This window comes from Diospyros lotus, chromosome 1 (genome assembly GCF_014633365.1).
Source record: "Diospyros lotus cultivar Yz01 chromosome 1, ASM1463336v1, whole genome shotgun sequence".
In the NCBI taxonomy this organism is placed as follows: Eukaryota; Viridiplantae; Streptophyta; class Magnoliopsida; order Ericales; family Ebenaceae; genus Diospyros; species Diospyros lotus.
The window spans coordinates 39,393,033-39,410,476 of NC_068338.1; the positions used below are offsets into that span (position 1 = coordinate 39,393,033).

General features: G+C 36.1%; 2 protein-coding genes across 4 annotated transcripts; one reads left to right on the plus strand and one right to left on the minus strand.

Moving 5' to 3' along the window:
- Nucleotides 1–371: 371 nt before the first annotated feature.
- Nucleotides 372–9,584, plus strand: LOC127808955 (phosphatidylinositol/phosphatidylcholine transfer protein SFH3-like). The gene is made up of 14 exons (XM_052347709.1): nt 372–858; nt 1,947–2,077; nt 2,676–2,937; nt 3,251–3,350; nt 3,457–3,723; nt 4,065–4,142; nt 4,277–4,378; nt 4,462–4,511; nt 4,725–4,824; nt 4,934–5,029; nt 5,177–5,296; nt 7,835–7,937; nt 8,380–8,762; nt 9,088–9,584. Exons 2-14 carry the CDS (start codon nt 2,044–2,046, stop codon nt 9,172–9,174), a joined length of 1,782 nt encoding a protein of 593 aa, XP_052203669.1. The 5' UTR covers nt 372–858; nt 1,947–2,043; the 3' UTR covers nt 9,175–9,584.
- A 929-nt stretch (nt 9,585–10,513) lies between these two features.
- Nucleotides 10,514–17,113, minus strand: LOC127808939 (phosphatidylinositol/phosphatidylcholine transfer protein SFH8-like). 3 transcript variants are annotated; one of them, XM_052347699.1, is made up of 15 exons: nt 16,941–17,113; nt 16,537–16,802; nt 15,014–15,317; nt 14,425–14,524; nt 14,047–14,313; nt 13,858–13,935; nt 13,669–13,770; nt 13,515–13,564; nt 13,295–13,394; nt 13,093–13,191; nt 12,897–13,010; nt 12,680–12,812; nt 11,828–12,231; nt 10,959–11,033; nt 10,514–10,838 (listed from the first exon to the last, which is right to left on the minus strand). In XM_052347699.1, the coding sequence occupies exons 2-15, from the start codon at nt 16,568–16,570 to the stop codon at nt 10,818–10,820; spliced, it is 1,881 nt and encodes a 626-aa protein (XP_052203659.1). In that variant the 5' UTR covers nt 16,571–16,802; nt 16,941–17,113; the 3' UTR covers nt 10,514–10,817. The 3 variants fall into 3 exon arrangements, with proteins under 3 accessions (XP_052203659.1, XP_052203641.1, XP_052203650.1); XM_052347681.1 differs by having other exon boundaries at nt 16,537–16,810; XM_052347690.1 differs by having other exon boundaries at nt 16,537–16,810; nt 16,911–17,113.
- Between the last annotated feature and the right edge of the window lie 331 nt (nt 17,114–17,444).

The window sequence follows — 17,444 nt, forward strand, 5'->3', positions numbered from 1 at the left end:
TATTTATGTATTTTATTTTAAAAATAATTATATTAACAAATTTAAATTTATAATATTTAAATAATTGTATTTTTACAATTAGACAGAGGTACTTTCTTTCAAATTTTATTTTATAAAAAATTAAAATAAAATATAATCATTAAGCGAAACTTAAATTTTTAATTTTTTACATGCAATTGGGATAATCTTTATGTTATTCGTGTTTTTGATTTTGATAAATAAAAAAAATTATAAATAAAAACATTACGTAAAATAAAAAATTAAATTTATAATTTATTAATATAAACCTAAACTTATAATGATTTAACTGCGACAGTCACATGCAACCGCCTCTAGTGTTTACTGAGAGAGAGAGGCCCCGGGGGGGGGGGGGTTGTTTTTTGGCCGGGAAAAGGAAAAATGGCAGAAAGCTGAAGAGTCGGCTAGATATAGAATGGCGTTAGGGTTAGGATTGGAGGAATTTGAATGGAGTGGCTTGCATTTCGCGAATATTTCTTTCGCTCTAAGCTCATGGAGGCGACCACGTCAACCGCAATCGAACAATCTCTGCTTTCTCTCTATTTATCTCTCCACATTCTATATACAGTGTGCCTCTATATATATCGATTTAATCTATATTTGGAGAGATTGGGTAGGTTTGGCCGGAATCATAGCTGTATCCGTCCAGACAGATAGAGCTTATTATGGGAGGCCTCAAATTCAGAGCATAATTCGGTCATATAAGTCTCTCTCTCTCCCGCAATACTGTCTCATAGTTCAGGGTCCATTGTCATCTGGGATTCTCTCCTTGCAGCATTCATAATCATCATCATTTGTCTCGCTCTCTGGCTTCCATCAAACACATTTCCTTCAAGTCTTGTAAGATCTTGTTCTTGTACTTCGATACTAGTTGAATTTTCTTTAATATCACAATGCCAGCGATATTTGCATTTTTGGACTCTGTTGTCATGTTTTAATTTATTAGTATTTCTTAGTTATGCCTCTTTAGGGATTCAAAGAAGCATTCTTTTCGTGTCTTGCCTGAAATGGCCTAAAACTTCTTCTTCTTCTTCTGATTTTTTATTTATTTATTTTTGGTGGGGTTGGTTTATGTTATTCAGATTTTGTTTGAACTTTATATATTTTGTATCATATGAATCTAGGATGAAATTGAATACTCATCTGATCTAGTTTATAAGGGCGAGTCCTGATGGCAAGGTAAGGCTAGCTCCTTTGTGGCTGGAAGGCCGTGGGCTTGAGTTGTGGAAACAACCACTTTGCAAAGTAAGGGCAAGACTACTCATAAAAATGATTCTCTCTTGACCCTCTAAAGTGGGGACTCTCGTGCACTAAGGACACCCTTTAATTTGATCTAGCTCGTGCTTTGCCATAAACATGCAATGAAGATTATAGACTTTTTAAACTATGTTATATTGATTTGTAGAGGGAAAACAAAAGAAAGGAGAAAGATAAGAAAAGAAAGTCAAGAAACTGAGTCTAGGTTTGTTTGTACTCTCCTTGTATTTGAAAAGGCCAAGCCAATTCACAAGCCTCACAGCAATTATGCGGTCTGGGATTCCTTGCACTAAAAAATAGAATAGAATAAAATAAATAAATAATAAAAAGTTCATTTTCTGGTTAGTTATTCATAAAAATCATGCACAGAAATAAATTTGTTTGCATTATATTTTCTCTTTCCTTCACAAATCCTAGTTCAAATTATGGCATTTGACTTTTTTTTTTTCTTTTATGTGTTTTATCGCTGAATTTTCAGTTGTATCCAAAATTTGCTGGCATAAGATTGTGGAACAAAATTTTAGTCAAGCAATTTACAATATAGTTGGTTATCAGAATTTATCTTAGGTGGATTCACAGGGTTTTTCTTTTGAAACTTAACTGGTATTGCATGATTAATGCAATTGTCCTTTCCTAGAATATATGTTTTGCTAACTTGAGCTTGGTAAAAGGTGGAAATTGCAAGGTCATAACCTCTGGCATTTTGGTATGATTGCTTGATTTCCTTGCACTTCTGGCATCCAACTTGAGTTCCTGCAAACTACAGACATGAGTGACACTATGTCTGGGCCTATTAAGCCAGGTAAATTTGTATAGTTATATCTATGTTTTAAACTTATTTTTTTTTAAATTATTTGTTAGTCTCTGAGATTCATTGGGCCTGCTCGTATAGATTTATTTTTTCTTTCTTATTCAATCAATAGGCGTTAATTACATATTTTAAACACATCAGAATAGTTCTCATTAGTGTCTTTTGTTGAATGATCCTAGTTTGATAAATCCACTAATTACCCAAGTAATTCATACACCAGTAATGCTGCCGTACAAGAAACATCTCTTTTTATTCAGATTATGAAGATAGAAAACATGTCATAATAAGCTCCCATGACAGAAGTAGAGGAAGGAAGCCCAATTAAAAAACTCATGATGAATAATTAATGCTCTAACTCATGAGCAAAGAAGTAGACAACAAAATATTGGAGATGAAGGAAACGCTAAAACTAAAGTTTTGGAATGGTTATGCCAGGAGAAATTAAGATATCTTGTGATTTACCATGATTACTTTTTAATTGATTTGTTTAACCGGACCTTTGTAGTTGAGGTTACCTAGATTAATAATATGGTATATTTGTTATTTACTAGCTGTTGTATTCGAATCCTTTCTACATGATTTGTTGCAGGTCTCGAAAGATCTGGTGCTGAGAACTCTGAGGATGAGAGAAAAACAAGAATTGGGTCTCTCAAGAAGAAGGCAATTAGTGCCTCGACAAAATTTAGGCATTCTTTGACAAGGAAGGGTAGGCGAAATAGTAAAGTTATGTCCGTTGCATTTGATGATGAGCATGATGCAGAGGAATCCAAGGCAGTGGATGCATTGCGTCAAGCTCTTATATTGGAAGAATTGCTACCTTCAAAACATGATGATTATCACATGATGCTGAGGTTTCTTTCTTTTCCTCCTTCTGGTGTCAATGGACTTGAATTGTGTATTTTGTTTTTTCATGTTTATGATGGTAAATTGAGTTGTGACCTAGGTTAGGAAAAAAGCACTTTGTCTTGCTAATTTTCATTAAGCGTCAAACGAGGTAGCACCACTCTTTTGAAATGGTTGAACTACAATATAGCTGTAAATACAGAAGGATGTGTTGTAATGACATCACTACTTTTATGTCTGGTTAATTTCATGCTCTCCAACTTATATTGTGATGATTCAAGCTCAGTAATTAGGCTGTCCAACTTGTTGCATGGTGATCAGATTTTTGAAGGCCAGGAAATTTGACATTGAGAAAACAAAGCAAATGTGGGCTGATATGATCCAGTGGAGAAAGGACTTTGGTGCTGACACGCTCATGGAGGTAAGCAAGAAAAAAATGCTGGTTTGAAATGATTCCATATAACCGAATGTATGGTAGCTCCTTTCCTAGATACCACTTTATCTGATTTCATGACTTTTGTCCATAGGAGTTTGATTTCAAGGAAAAACACGAGGTCCTTGAGTACTACCCACAAGGACATCATGGGGTTGATAAGGATGGACGGCCTGTTTATATTGAAAGACTAGGCAAAATTGATCCAACCAAGCTTCTGCAAGTGACAACAATAGAGCGATACTTGAACTACCATGTGCAAGAGTTTGAGAGGACCTTTGCTGTGAAGCTGCCTGCCTGTTCAATTGCAGCAAAAAGGCACATTGATCAGAGCACTACTATTCTGGATGTTCAGGGAGTGGTATGTGAGGCTTTTCTAGAAAAATGCCTTGAATAAACAGCCACCCACTTGCTTGTCATAATAATAGATCTTAAAATGCAAAATGTTCCAAGACTACTGACCATGTGCATTCGAAAGACAGAAGCCTGATAAATGTTAGATCTCAAGAATGGCTAACAGAAATCTAAGAAGGGTGCAATTTCTGAATTCTGGATGCATGCATATGAATTCTATATTAAATGATTGCTTTTCAAAAGAAAAAGTAATTTTTCCAGCTAGAATTCATATGTTAAATGAAAATGGCAGATTGAGTAATTTATAATAAAAAACAATATCCTTGATTACATTGATTGATGCCTCAGGGACTTAAACATTTTAGTAAAACTGCAAGGGAACTTATTCAGCGCATCCAAAAGATTGACGGTGACAATTATCCTGAGGTATTCATTTCATCATCAGACGAAGTTAATGGCAGATCTTATCTTCTTTTGACAAGCTTATTTTAAATGGTCTTTACTCATGTTTTTATTTTTTCTTTTTCAAGTTCTTAATTGGGTAGTTCTGTTCTTTGTAGACCCTCTGCCGTATGTACATAATCAATGCAGGTCCTGGATTTAGGATGCTATGGAACACTGTTAAAACTTTCCTTGATCCCAAGACCACTGCAAAGATTCAAGTAAGTTGTTTTCATCAATTTATGTTTGGATAGAGCTAATTCTGATTGAGCAGGTTGGCTTAGCTCATTAATTGTTTACACAGGTTCTGGGCAACAAATATCAGAGCAAATTGCTTGAAGTCATTGATGCCAGGTAACTGTTCTATCGTTCAATTTATATGGCCATTATTTTCCATCTCCCATTTTGCCTCGCTACTTTCCAATGTAACATTTAAGTCTTTACAGTTTATGATGGTCAATGTTTAACTACCTTCCTAAATAAAAATATTTGATAAGTGTAACAACACATGGCTTCGATAACTCTTGTGGTCCTCACAGCATCATTTTCTTCTCTAATCTGTATCAGTGAGCTACCAGACTTTTTGGGTGGTACATGTACTTGTGCAGACAGAGGTGGCTGTATGCGTTCTGATAAGGGCCCATGGAATGATCCAGACATATTGAAGGTACTGCCTTCTTTTTTCCACAGTAGCTTCCTCTTTTCAAAACTTTATTTCATGGTTAATATTTTTTTACCTAAGGCTTCAAGTTTTTCTTGTTAATTTTTGGATCTAGATGGTTCACAATGGTGAAGCCAGATGTTCAAAGAAAACTTTGATTCTATCCAATGATGAGAAGACAATTTCTGAGGATGAGAGTGCCAACCAAAAGGTATCCAGTCTTATTTGGACATCAATCAGTGAATAATTCTCTTTGGTTTTTGATCATCATCTTTATTGTTTGGACTTGAAGTTACCAACCTCTACGGTCTTTCATCTATGCAATATTGAAACATAACTAACTTCTATTATACTATAGAGTGTGAAGAAATGCCACTCTTTCAACTCAGACGCAGAGGTGGAAGATATACGATGTCACTCACCCAGGGTTCACAGAGAGTACGCAGCACATCCACAACTTTCTCCTGTTCGTGAAGAAGTAAGTTAGCTAGGCTCTTATCACATGAAAATGATGCATTTAAAATTACAATTTGACTTCATCTTCAGTGTGCCTATTTATTTTGGCTTGAGAAGTTGTTAAATGAATCAGAACCTTCTAATGTAATATTATTGAGGATGATAATAGAGAGGATAAGGTAGTGTAAAAGATTATCTTATTTTGAATTGTTTTGCAATAATCATGCATCGATATGCCTAAGAAAATTTTTGTCCTTCACGCGAAATAAAAATGGCAAATGGTAAAATAAAACATGTCTGAGCGGGAACGTTACGTCTTCCATATTTTTGCTTTAGGGATAAAAATGAATACAAGGAAAATCTCCTCTCTATTAATGTGGTCACTGTTACAAATGATGAGGATGGTTATTCAACTTATATTTAGAATATTCATATATGATAAATGGATAATATCCATATGCATTTAAATAAATTAACTGATATAAACTTGTTGACAACAAAACACTTTTTGCTTGTCATTAAAAGTCAAAGGATGACAGAAAAAGGATTACCTTTAAGTTGTAATAGTAGGGAGTGCATATTTCCTAGATGTGCTGCATCTAAAATAGGAAGGAAATGAGTTCAAGAGTTGTTGTTGGAGAGAAAATGAGGAAGTCAATTATACTCAAGGCTCAAAATAAGAAGAAAAAGTAAAGCTTAAGTGAATATAATTGTAATCATAATGAAGGTTAAACCTATTATTTTTTAGTATATTATGGCCATTGCCCTTGCTAAACATGTCCCAACATTAACTAGGCCTAAAACAGCCTGCCCAGCTTGCTTGTAAAGTGTTAGATATAAGATACAGCCCAACCATTATAATAAGGTCATTTTATTGGAAAAATGGAGGAATATAATCAATTTCATTCTGGATCTGTTAATTCCATTTGTTCCCATGCCAAAATATAATGAAATATGAGTAATAAGCCTCACTATGCCAAACAAGCAAGATCACGTTTCATTTAAAACCAGTGGTGAAAGATGAACTAATTTTGTTATGGCATAATACCAACATTTTCTGAAGTCAAATAGGCACACTCAAGATAGGCCTTGGCCTATCAACTTACCAATAAGACTCAAAAAAAGGGAAAACATTTTGTACTGGCCTAAGAATAAAAGTTACCATAAAATCTGAGTGCGTCCTTAAGAAGAAAAGTTCATCTTTCAAGAAAATGATAATCTTTGTTTTCTGTGAAAATTAATCAAAATATTTGTATGCTTAGTGGTCACAAGTGTTAGCTTTATCTTGGATAAAGTTGAACTTTTTAAAATGTTAATTAGAAATTTGTATCATAAATTTTAGATAAATAATCAAGGCCTCTGAGAGATATCTTAAAACTTCAATGGATGCTCTTCTGTTTGGTTGATTGGCATTTTAACATCAAAGAGATATATAGATCAATATAATAACAAAAAAAGATGCCTAATATTTGACTCATGATATTCTTTTGGATCAATGTGATTTTGTGAATAATTAAATGACATTTAGAGTAAATCCATGTATGAAAAATGGCTACAGATAATTAGTTCCATTAGCTAAAAGAGAGAATAGTATAAGAACTGAAAATTAGACTAAATGGCGATTAGATAAAAAGTGATGCAGTTTGATCTGTGGATCAAGTAGTTATGAAGGACATGTTGAGATAGATATGGTCCATTGACCGAGCAGTTTGGATGAAAAGCAAGTGTTCAGATGTGTTTTGTGATTTTGGGGTCTTGGTAAGTTGAACTAAAGTTTAGAGCCTGTCATGATGTATGATAGAGAATGTTAGGTAGTTAAGAAAAGAATGTAACTCAGGTCAGAGTTCAGGATGGATGAGTAGCATTCGAAATGAATGCAACAGTGACAAGTTAAAGGTGGGACTGTACCTTTAGCAGTTGGTTCAATTGGTTAGAACTTGGATTTTAACGCTCAATGCCTGATTTCAAGTCTCTGTAGGTAATTGGTGGAGCTAAACCTCTTCTTCAATGCCTAGAGCATATGGTGGGACCTTAGCTTTGGTGTGGACATAGGTGCAGCAGTCTCACACAGACTGCTCTATTGGTGTTGAGGGGCAATACTTCCTGTTGGGTATGTGATGTAGTTTATCTGCAAATCAATTTTGGGAATAAAAAAAAAAAGAGGGGGACTTAGGAAAGGAGGCAAGTTGTTTGACTTGTGGCTTGTATAGATCTAAGATGTACTTGTTTGGAACGATGTTTCAATCTATGATGAGATTGCTAAAAGGTATCATGTTGAGACAATAAGAAAGGATGTTATTGCTTTGATGTAAATGAATGTGTGCCTTGAATCCCAAATGATTGTGACAAATACTGTGTGTGCCTGCGCGCGCGCGTGTGTGTGAGGGAGAGAGAGAGAGAGGGAGAGGGGGAGAGAGATGCTGAAAAGGAAATGAAAAGATGGAAAGGTGAGAGTTAGGGAGATGGGAGAAGTTTTGATCATATTTAAATATCTCATGACATAGTTCTCTTTCTGTTCTGGTGTCTCCAATTAAGCAGAGCTAAAATGTTTTTTCTACAGGCTAATCGCTACCCACATGACAACTTTGTTCCAATGGTTGACAAGGCTGTGGATGCAACTTGGACCAAAGCTCTGCAAAGTGACAAACTCACTTTGTCCAAAGGTAAAAAATACGTTCCTGTGCTATTTATTCCTCACAATCCAAGCAATTATTACTCCCAAATTTATTGGAACAGTTCACAAATATAGCATTACTTAATAACCCACAGTCACTTTTCCATCTTGGAGTTCTTCTAGGAGAATTTTAAGACTCCATTACCATCCCTATGCCTGAAATATGTATGATATTTAAGATAAAAAAATAGGGCTTGACATGGAAAAGTGACAAGGACTACGCTATCTGGTTACTGCTTTTCTAATTCATTGTTGATGCTATGTCACTCAAGTTTAAGTTTGTAGAAAAATTTCTCTGAATGCTATGAATATCATAGATGTTTGTAAGAATCTATGTATCCACAACACATTATCTGTTTCTGTAGCCACATTTTGTTTCAATTGTGTGTCATAACAAATGATGATTTCCTTTTCCTTCCTCCCCTCTACAGGGAAAGATTGTTTTCCCTTGGACAATGCTCCCAAGCCTTCTCCTGGAATAAGCAATCATATTTTCACTGGGCTAATGACCTTTATTGCTGGCATTGTCACTGTGGTCCGATTGACTCGCAACATGCCAAGGAAGCTTACTGATGCCACCCTCTACTCGAGCTCCATGTTTGGTGCTGACCCAATGATGAAATCCCAATTACCAGCATCGATGATCTCAAGCACTGAATATATGTCCATGATGAAACGAATGGCTGAAATGGAGGACAAGGTGACTTTTCTTATCAACCAACCTGCAACTATGCCACCCGAGAAAGAGGAAATGCTCAATGCTGCCCTAAATCGCGTTGATGTACTGGAGCAAGAGCTTTTAGCAACCAAGAAGGTACCCATCTCTTTATCCTGAATTCTGCCGGTTAAACCTGCAAAAATAGCAGTGCAAATTGCACCAAGAGGTTACATTGTTTCTTAAGTTAAACATCCAGCCGCTATGCAGACAAAGTACCCATTTCCTTTTGGAAAAAAGATTTACAATCACTATTGGCTATACAGGTAAAATTAATTGTGATCTTATCACTGGCATATGTTGGCAAGGAAATTCTCACAATAGTCTGGAGCAAACTGTAACCATTACGCGGCAGGGTGTAGGATTTTTAGTTTTGATAACATGGTGCTAGAGTAGACTTAGGCTAATTGTATTTCTTATTCAGGCTCTGGAGGATGCCATCGTTCGGCAAGGGGAGCTACTTGCCTACATCGAGAAGAAGAAGAAGAAGAAGAAGTTCTTCGTTTTCTAATTGCAGAACCATCTGAATTAACAAGCAGATGTGTGAAACCTGTTCAACTCGACCATGACAAGCTCCGGACACCATAAAATATCCTGGTACGATGTAATTGTGATCGTTCTAATGACACTGGCGGCTACATTGATTTTTATCCCTAAATAACTTTACCTAATTCTATACTTGAGTTGGTGTTTGCTTTGGTGAACTTCTCAAAACAAATCAGTCTTGTGACGTTGGGTTACCCTGGATGATGAGTATTGGTTTGCCCTTTTATATTTCGGTCTTGAGGTGCCATCTAAGGCCACCCAGTATTCTTCAGTGGTGGTGGTGTCATCTGCCCTGCTCTTTTCTGCTTGGAAAAATATGTAGCCACTTCAACTATGTTTGTTTTTTGAAGTAAAGCATTTTTTGGTAAAATGTTTTATGCATTTTACATTGTTTGAGCGGTCAAAACGTGAAAATACCTTGCCTAAAAAAGAATTTTGTTGCGTTATTTTTGGTTTTGAGATGAAAATTATATTCTAACTAGTTTGACGAGAAATTACACATATAAAAAATATTGTTAGGTTTTCAGGTATTTGGTTTCTTATATATAAACTATTTTTAAAAATATTTTATGTAAAAATAAGATGAAAAATATTTTTTTATATAAACCATATCTTTGCATATAATATTTTGCATAAAACATTTTTAAGAAAATATGTAAAATCTATTACTTTGACATGCATATTTTATGTACAAATGCAGAACTAGTATTTTTATGCATTTGAAGATAAATTTCATTTTCTTTTGAAAATTTTTAATATATAAACCAAATACTGAAAAATAAGATAAAGAATGATTTTTTGTGTAAAATATTTTTGTATAATATTTATTTTTCATTGTAAACTATTTTATATTTTTGTTTCTATATATATATATAGAGAGAGAGAGAGAGAGAGAAGAGAGAGAATTCTTAAGCATATGTTTGACAAGAGAATCTATGATTTTTTTTAATATTATTATTATTTATAAAGTAATTACTAAACTACTATGAAATTAAAATTGTTAATTTAATCAATATGCTTTTTTTAAAAGTCATTGATTCAAGTACCGATCCTTTAAATAAAGAAAAGCAAAAAATTTGTATGAAGTAGTAATTTATTAAAAAGTTTGATTTTAAGTGTTAATTCAATACTTATTTTTAGTACTCAGTAGTCATTTTTTTTTAAAAAATAATAAGTGGGAGACAGGTAAATTTTTATTTATTTATTTATTTTTACCTAAATTAGTGCCCGTGCAAATTTTCAATTCTATCATACGGTGAAATGATATCTCATCAAAGAAATTTGAGATGCTTGCCATCGTCAAGAGTTCAAATCACATTCAACAGAAGATTTGATAAACTCTTTCTTCTCACAAGCAAATATTCAAACATTTCAGGACTCGTTTTAGGCCTAAAATAAATGAGAACTCACAAAACATTTGCTCTGATCAGAACAAAGTATGACAAATTGTTACACACAATTCTCGCAATATGGTCTAGAAAACATATCGAGTAAAACTTCACATATCCCTTTCAAGGTCAAATATTGGTAGCTGTATACCGAAAAGCATGTACTGGAACCAGAGTCTTCAGAATCATAAATATGTGTCTCATTCACAATCAACATCCCTTAGAAGCAAAACTTCTTTTTCTGCTCGACAAGCAATGAAGAACACGGATCAGCCACGAACCTCATTGTCGAAGGTTTTATACGAAAGAGAGAATAAAATTTGAATAATAAGATATAGCAACTGGAAGATCGTTAACTCACCCGGGACAGAGCTTCTTCTTGACTGTCGATGTAAGCAAGCAGTTCTTCCTGCCTCATTAAAGCCTCGTGCAGGGCCTGGTTGGAAGAGCATACATAGACACAATCAACTCATGTGCCAATTGCACCATTGGGGAAGAAAGATTACTACGGAACAAGTCCCACGTGCATCAAGATGCACGATGCAGACTAAAAGGCAAGACAATACTTAAACTGCCAGTCAGAAAAATAGTACTAGAGAGTAGAGAAGAGTAAGGTGATATCGTATGGGCCAATAACTAATAGAGGTCTTCTATATGTGTATATTCTTTTATACCCTATAATATCTACTATTACCAATCTCAACTCGATTTAGGTTGTATTTTTATCCTAGAAACAACAAAGCTGAACTGCGGTTTTGTTTTCCAAATATAAAGAACTGTTGCCTCTTCACTAGTGTATTGCAAGCTACGGGAGAAGCAAGAATGAAAAGTGACACCTCCCCCCCCCCCCCGTCTTGTCCTAGGATGCGGCGGAATCCTGCAGCAATTATGGTAGTGACAAATGTACGAAGAGCAACTACATCCACGGAAGTGAATTTTGCTGTTAGGCTATCCACGAGCCCTTCCATGTGCAGACAACTTGACCTTTCATGTCTTCCTATTCTTGTTTCATTCGCTGAACTTACAACAATGTAATGGATATGATGGCAATTAATATTGAATATATATGAACTGAAATTCATTGCTTCCAATGAGTTGGGTTTCTAAGTGGAAAAGCTAATTGGTCAGAGCAATTGGAAACAAGACGAACTTGGACTCATGCCGATACCTAACATTCTATAAGTCCCCGCAGCAAACATATAATAAAATTCTGAACTATAGTGCTTATACCTTTTTAGTAGCAATTAACTCTGCTTCTAGGGCATCCACCCGGTAAACAGCAGCATTCAGCAGTTCCTCTTTCTCGTAAGGCATCTCAGATGGCTTTGCTTGAAGCGTGCCAACCTTCTCTTCGAGCTCCCCCAGTCTCTTAAGAACAGAGGAGAGGAGCTTTCCCTCTGAAAATGCTGGACTTGGTGAAGGGGGCCGAAATTCTTCCTTGGGTACAGAATCTAGACAGAGTTCTTTAGTATTTTTCTGATGATTGGATGAAGTGAAAGGAAGTTTCTTGGTTAGATGGCTTGCTGCAGAACGGAAGAGCATGGCAAGTGTCATGAAGGCGGCCATAAACACTGCCAAAATCCGAGCCTGGAATCCTTCAGGCAACTTCTGAGTATCAGGTAGTGGAATTGTCCCTGTTCGGAGATCAGGTTTTTGGTACTCATATCAAAACACACATCAATTTACAAGAAACCACATATTCTAGCAAAAAATTTCAAAGTTCAGAACCGCCGTACTTATCCAGGCTTTTCTCTGGCTGGGATGTTTGACAGATGCTCTAGCATTGTATCAATTAATTTAAAGCAGAACAGTGGGAGTGGCACAACGTTTACTATGCCATATCATAGGAATATCAAATAATATATTGAACAACAAAACCATGCCAGTTGTACCTTAATCTAGTTATGATAACTGTTAGCTGGAATGCTGGATTACAATTACAAATATCCAATTTCAAATTATCAAAGTCACTAGAAAGGAGTTAATAAATGAACTTAGTTGAGCAGTTTCATACATTTAGTATGTAAAAATTGAAGAAGAACGTGTGTTGGTATCAGCAACAGCCAAGCAAGAGTTACTGACCTGTGGATGCATGAGGCTTTTGAAAGGATGCTTGTCGCTTCCAACCAGCATCAACAGCCTTATCAACCATGGGAACATATTCATCATAACCTGGGAAGCTACTGGCATGACTTGCACCGCCAATAACTTTAGCCTATTTATTCATGGGAACATCTTAGTAGCAATAGTAGCTGCCACTAAATTTATAAACCTTGACAACTGACATGAAATAACCTACTTCTTCATGAACGGGAGTTAGCCGAAAATGTGAATAACTCCCTGTTGCTTTTGGGGAAGCAATATCTTCAGCTTCAGACCCGGACTCGCCAGTGGATGTGTCACTGCTTTTTATCTGCCTCAATAGAATAAACAAAACTAATGACATAATAAGAAGTGGCCGTGTGGAACAACTTTAAAATACCAACAGGTCATACCATTTGGTAATTCGGCTTAGCATAAGCAACCACCTTTCCCTCACTGTTTAAAATTTTAACAACTTGTCTACGGCAACGAGCCCCACCATTAAGAACCATCTGCAACATAATGCCCAATCAAAGGATCATTCCTCAGGTAAAGAAAACATCAATCCAAAGATGAAATGCTGTAGTAACATGGATTTCTTTATTCAAGCAGAACCTTCAAGATTTCAGGGTTTTTCCATGGCCCTTTATCAGAACGGAGACAACCTCCCTGATCAGCACAGGTACATGTACCCCCCAGGAATTCTGGCAACTCACTGTGCACCCAGAACTTTTAAGTTTTAAGAAATAGCATGAGGCAAAACTATAAAGATTGGAATAATGTCTGAGTATGAAAGCAGCAATAAAACTTCCAAGTAAATATATAATCCCACTACCTGGCATCAACAATCTCAAGCAACTTGTTCTGATACTTATATCCAAGAACCTAAGTAAAAGTTTCGAAACAGAAAAAACACATCAGGGAATTGTGAATGGTTGTAGGATATAATATAGGTGTCCTTGTAATGGAAGGAAGCAATATTTACATACATGGATCTTGGAAGTTGTTCTGGGGTCTAGAAAAGTCTTTACAGTATTCCAAAGCAGCCTAAAACCAGGACCGGCATTGATGATATACATTTGGTGGAGAGTCTGCAGCAGTTAAAGAGCATAAAAAATCCAAAATTCCAATACTCAACTTCAGAGCATAATGCTGTTTGCAAAGGAAGAGAAGATTACTTCAGGATAATTGTCACCATCAATCTTTTGGAGTCGAATTATAAGTTCACGGGCACCTTTGGTAAAGTTTTTCAAACCCTGAGTGGAATAGGAAAGCAAAGATGAGAAATGATACTTGGATTGTAATGTCATATGCTGTTGACAGTTACAGAACCTATCAATTAAGAAAATACACAGGAAGCCACATACCACGCCCTGAACATCTAAGATTGTTGTGGTTGAATCTATGTGCCTTTTTGCAGCAATGGTACAAGCTGGAAACTTAATTGCAAAGCTTCTCTCAAACTCCTTGACATGGTATTTTATATACCTGTCCATTGTGGTGACTTGCATAAGTTTGTTTGGATCAACTTTTCCCAATCTCTCGATATAGACAGGTCTTCCGTCCTTATCCACACCATGATTACCATGTGGGTAATACTTTAAAACTTCATTCAATTCTTTAAATTCAAAATCCTGATGAAAGCATAAAGAAGCAAAATACATATGGATAATTCACATCCAGGGCACTGAAAAAATGGCAGATACCAAATAGAAAATTCAAGGCAAAATGTGGAACATAATTACCTCCATAATAGTGTCAGCACCAAAATCGTTCCTCCATTGAATCATATCAGCCCACATGTGCTTGGTCTTCTCAATATCAAACTTCCTTGCTACCAGGAACCTGTAACTCCAGCTCATTATGAACATTACAAATTCAACAACAATAATATGACTTTTAGGTGAAATCTTCGTTTGATCTAACAAATACACAGGAGACTGTAACAAAAGAAGACAATTTGAACAGTTTTTTCTTTCTTTGATTAAGTTAAAACTTGGAGCATTTCTCAACAAGCAAATTAACACATCTTGAGAATAATATCATTTTCCTAAATCACATGTTTATATTTTTGCCTCAAAAGATGGTATTGCAATTGAAATAACATCTCTAAAATCAAGCAAATCAAGGATATAAGCTGTTGGTTCTTGGTCTTAGCTTGAACGCATACTTCCCATAAAAAGAAACATGCATGGTTAATGAATCCACAAGACCCTAAGAGCCAAATCAGTAAATAATTCCAGTCTTACAGTTTGATAGAAAGATAAACCCACCAAAGATGTGACAATTGAAGGACAAATTTCACGACGACCAAAAATAAAAAATGAATAGCACCTTAACATCATATGATAGTCATCATGCTTTTCAGGTAGCAATTCATCCATTATCAATGCTTGTCGAAATGCATCAACAGCCCGTAGCTCCTCAGCATCCCGAACATCCTCTATTGAAACAGAGCTAACTCGACCATCACTCTTCCTTCTACTGCTCCTTTTCCTGAGAGAATGTTTGAACTTGGTTGAGGCATTTAATGCTTTCTTTTTCAGCGAACCAATTCTCGTCCTTCTTTCATCCTCTGAGTTCTCAAAATCAGATTTTCTTTCCCTTCTCTCTTCATTACCAGAGGACCCCTCAAAGCCTGTTATGAAAGTGAAAGTCAATGAAGGGTGATGCAGAACCTTAATGGAATAAAATATTTTCCAGAATTCACTTTTTTCTTCAACAGTTTTAGCCTTTTATTTCTCAAGGTCTAGACCAGAAATAATTTATTTGAGTTTAATATTCCTCAAGTAGTCATAGACATAAAGACAACTGCACTGCATGCATTGCAGTGCGTCCAACCAATTTATAGTTCCATAAGATTGAGTTTTACTTTAATAGTAGGGAAGTATCTATTCTTGTCCTTAAGTGGAACCATGAAAAAAAGCATAATAATCAGAAATATCAAATGCAAACATAACCCAACCGCAAGGTAAAAAAAAAAGACATAATGCAGGAGGTACGCAGCCCAAAGTTGCAACATAGTGAACCGTGAATTCAACAGGTGTGAAACCAGTATCAAGTAGTCCAGAAAAGTGAAACATCATGTAATGGTGACATCAACATTCACCCAGCCAGCCAAAAAAAAGGAACTCAAACATTCATGTTGCCATAGAAACTAAAATGCCCTCCCATTCTCATTGCACATACACAATTTCCTTAATATCTCATCAGCATAGACCCATAAACAAATGAATCTGGAGGTAAGGATAAGAAATCTTGCACCGAGGCAATCACATTATTAGTATCATATTGTAAATGGGGAAAAAAAAAGAGGAAAAACGCCATAATAGCATGCTAAGTAAATGACAAAAACAGTAATTAATTCTAATCGAAAAGAAAATGAGTCCCTAGCTTCAAAAGATGAAAGCGTCATAGTTCCTTCCTGCAGATAATAAACCGCACAAAAGGGAAAAATCATAAGAAAGTTTTCGTTCCCTTCGTCGGCTTCAGAACGAAAAATGCCTCTACATCTAACAAAACAATTATTTTCTTTGGTTTGTCAGCTTCAAAACGACAAATGCCTTCACATCCAGAGAACAATTCTTTTCCACTAAAATTAACCGAGAAAATGTTTTGCCACAAACCAAACAGAAGTGCCCGGAAAACTCATTCCGCAGGTTCTCGGCATATAATTAACTGCGAAATTGAGCGCGACAACAACTCAAGGCGAAATCGCAAAATTCAAGAACATAAAATATAAGCTCTTCAAACTGAAACCCTAACAGACTACAGACTACTACCCAATCAGCTAAAAAAGAAGAACCAAAAGACGAGGAAGAACATGAAGACAACAGAGTAGGGGGTAATCAACTCACATGGCCTTGCAAATCGATCCAGCGGACCCGACATAACTTCGCCTCTCGAGTCTCCACTCTCCACCAGGGCCTCTAATCCTGGTGCGGTCAAAGCAGCTTTCAACTGTGAATTCAACCTTCCAACAAGCAAGCAAGATCCTCTTCCAACTTCAGCAAGAAGTCCTCAGAGACCGAACCTTCCAATCGCGCGGCCTCTCGAATCACGATGCTGATCCGACAGCCATAAATGCATCGACCTGCAAGTGGACCAGCCCTAGCCCGCCGTACTGTTTCGCTGATACATTCGTTAATCCACAGTGGAACGAGTAAAATTCGATTTCTTACAAACTCAACGAAAGAAATACGTTAAAAAATTAATCTGTAATAATGTTTACGTATTGGCGACGGCTACGAGGCAGGCGTACCGGAGGGAGGAATTAAAGAGGACGAGGCGGCCGCGACCGGTGGGGCCGAGCGTCAGTGGATGGCAGTGAGTGCCACGTGGCGGCGTTAGGCGGAGGAATACGCCGCCGCCGTCGTGGTTGGGCTTGGAGCGATGTGCCGGATTCTCTAATTGAGCAATGATTTCGCGCTGTCGGCGTGTTGTCCTTCCGCTTCTTTCCGTTTTGTTAATTCAAAGTTTGGTCAAATGTGTTGACTCCTAAAATTCAAGGGGGAATCCAAAAGAAAGGTTTGTTTGGGGCGTGTTTTTTAATTTTTCTAATTTTGTCGGCTTTGAAACTAAAGCTGTCTTTCCTTAATCACTTTTGAGGGTATTGCTCTAAGCATAATACTTAAATTTTAATAAACATCTATAATTTTTAGATAATATATATATTTATTTTTAAAATAATTTAATTAATTAATAATAAATATATCCTAACATTTCATTAATTAATAAAATTATTTTAGATTTGAAAACAAATTTT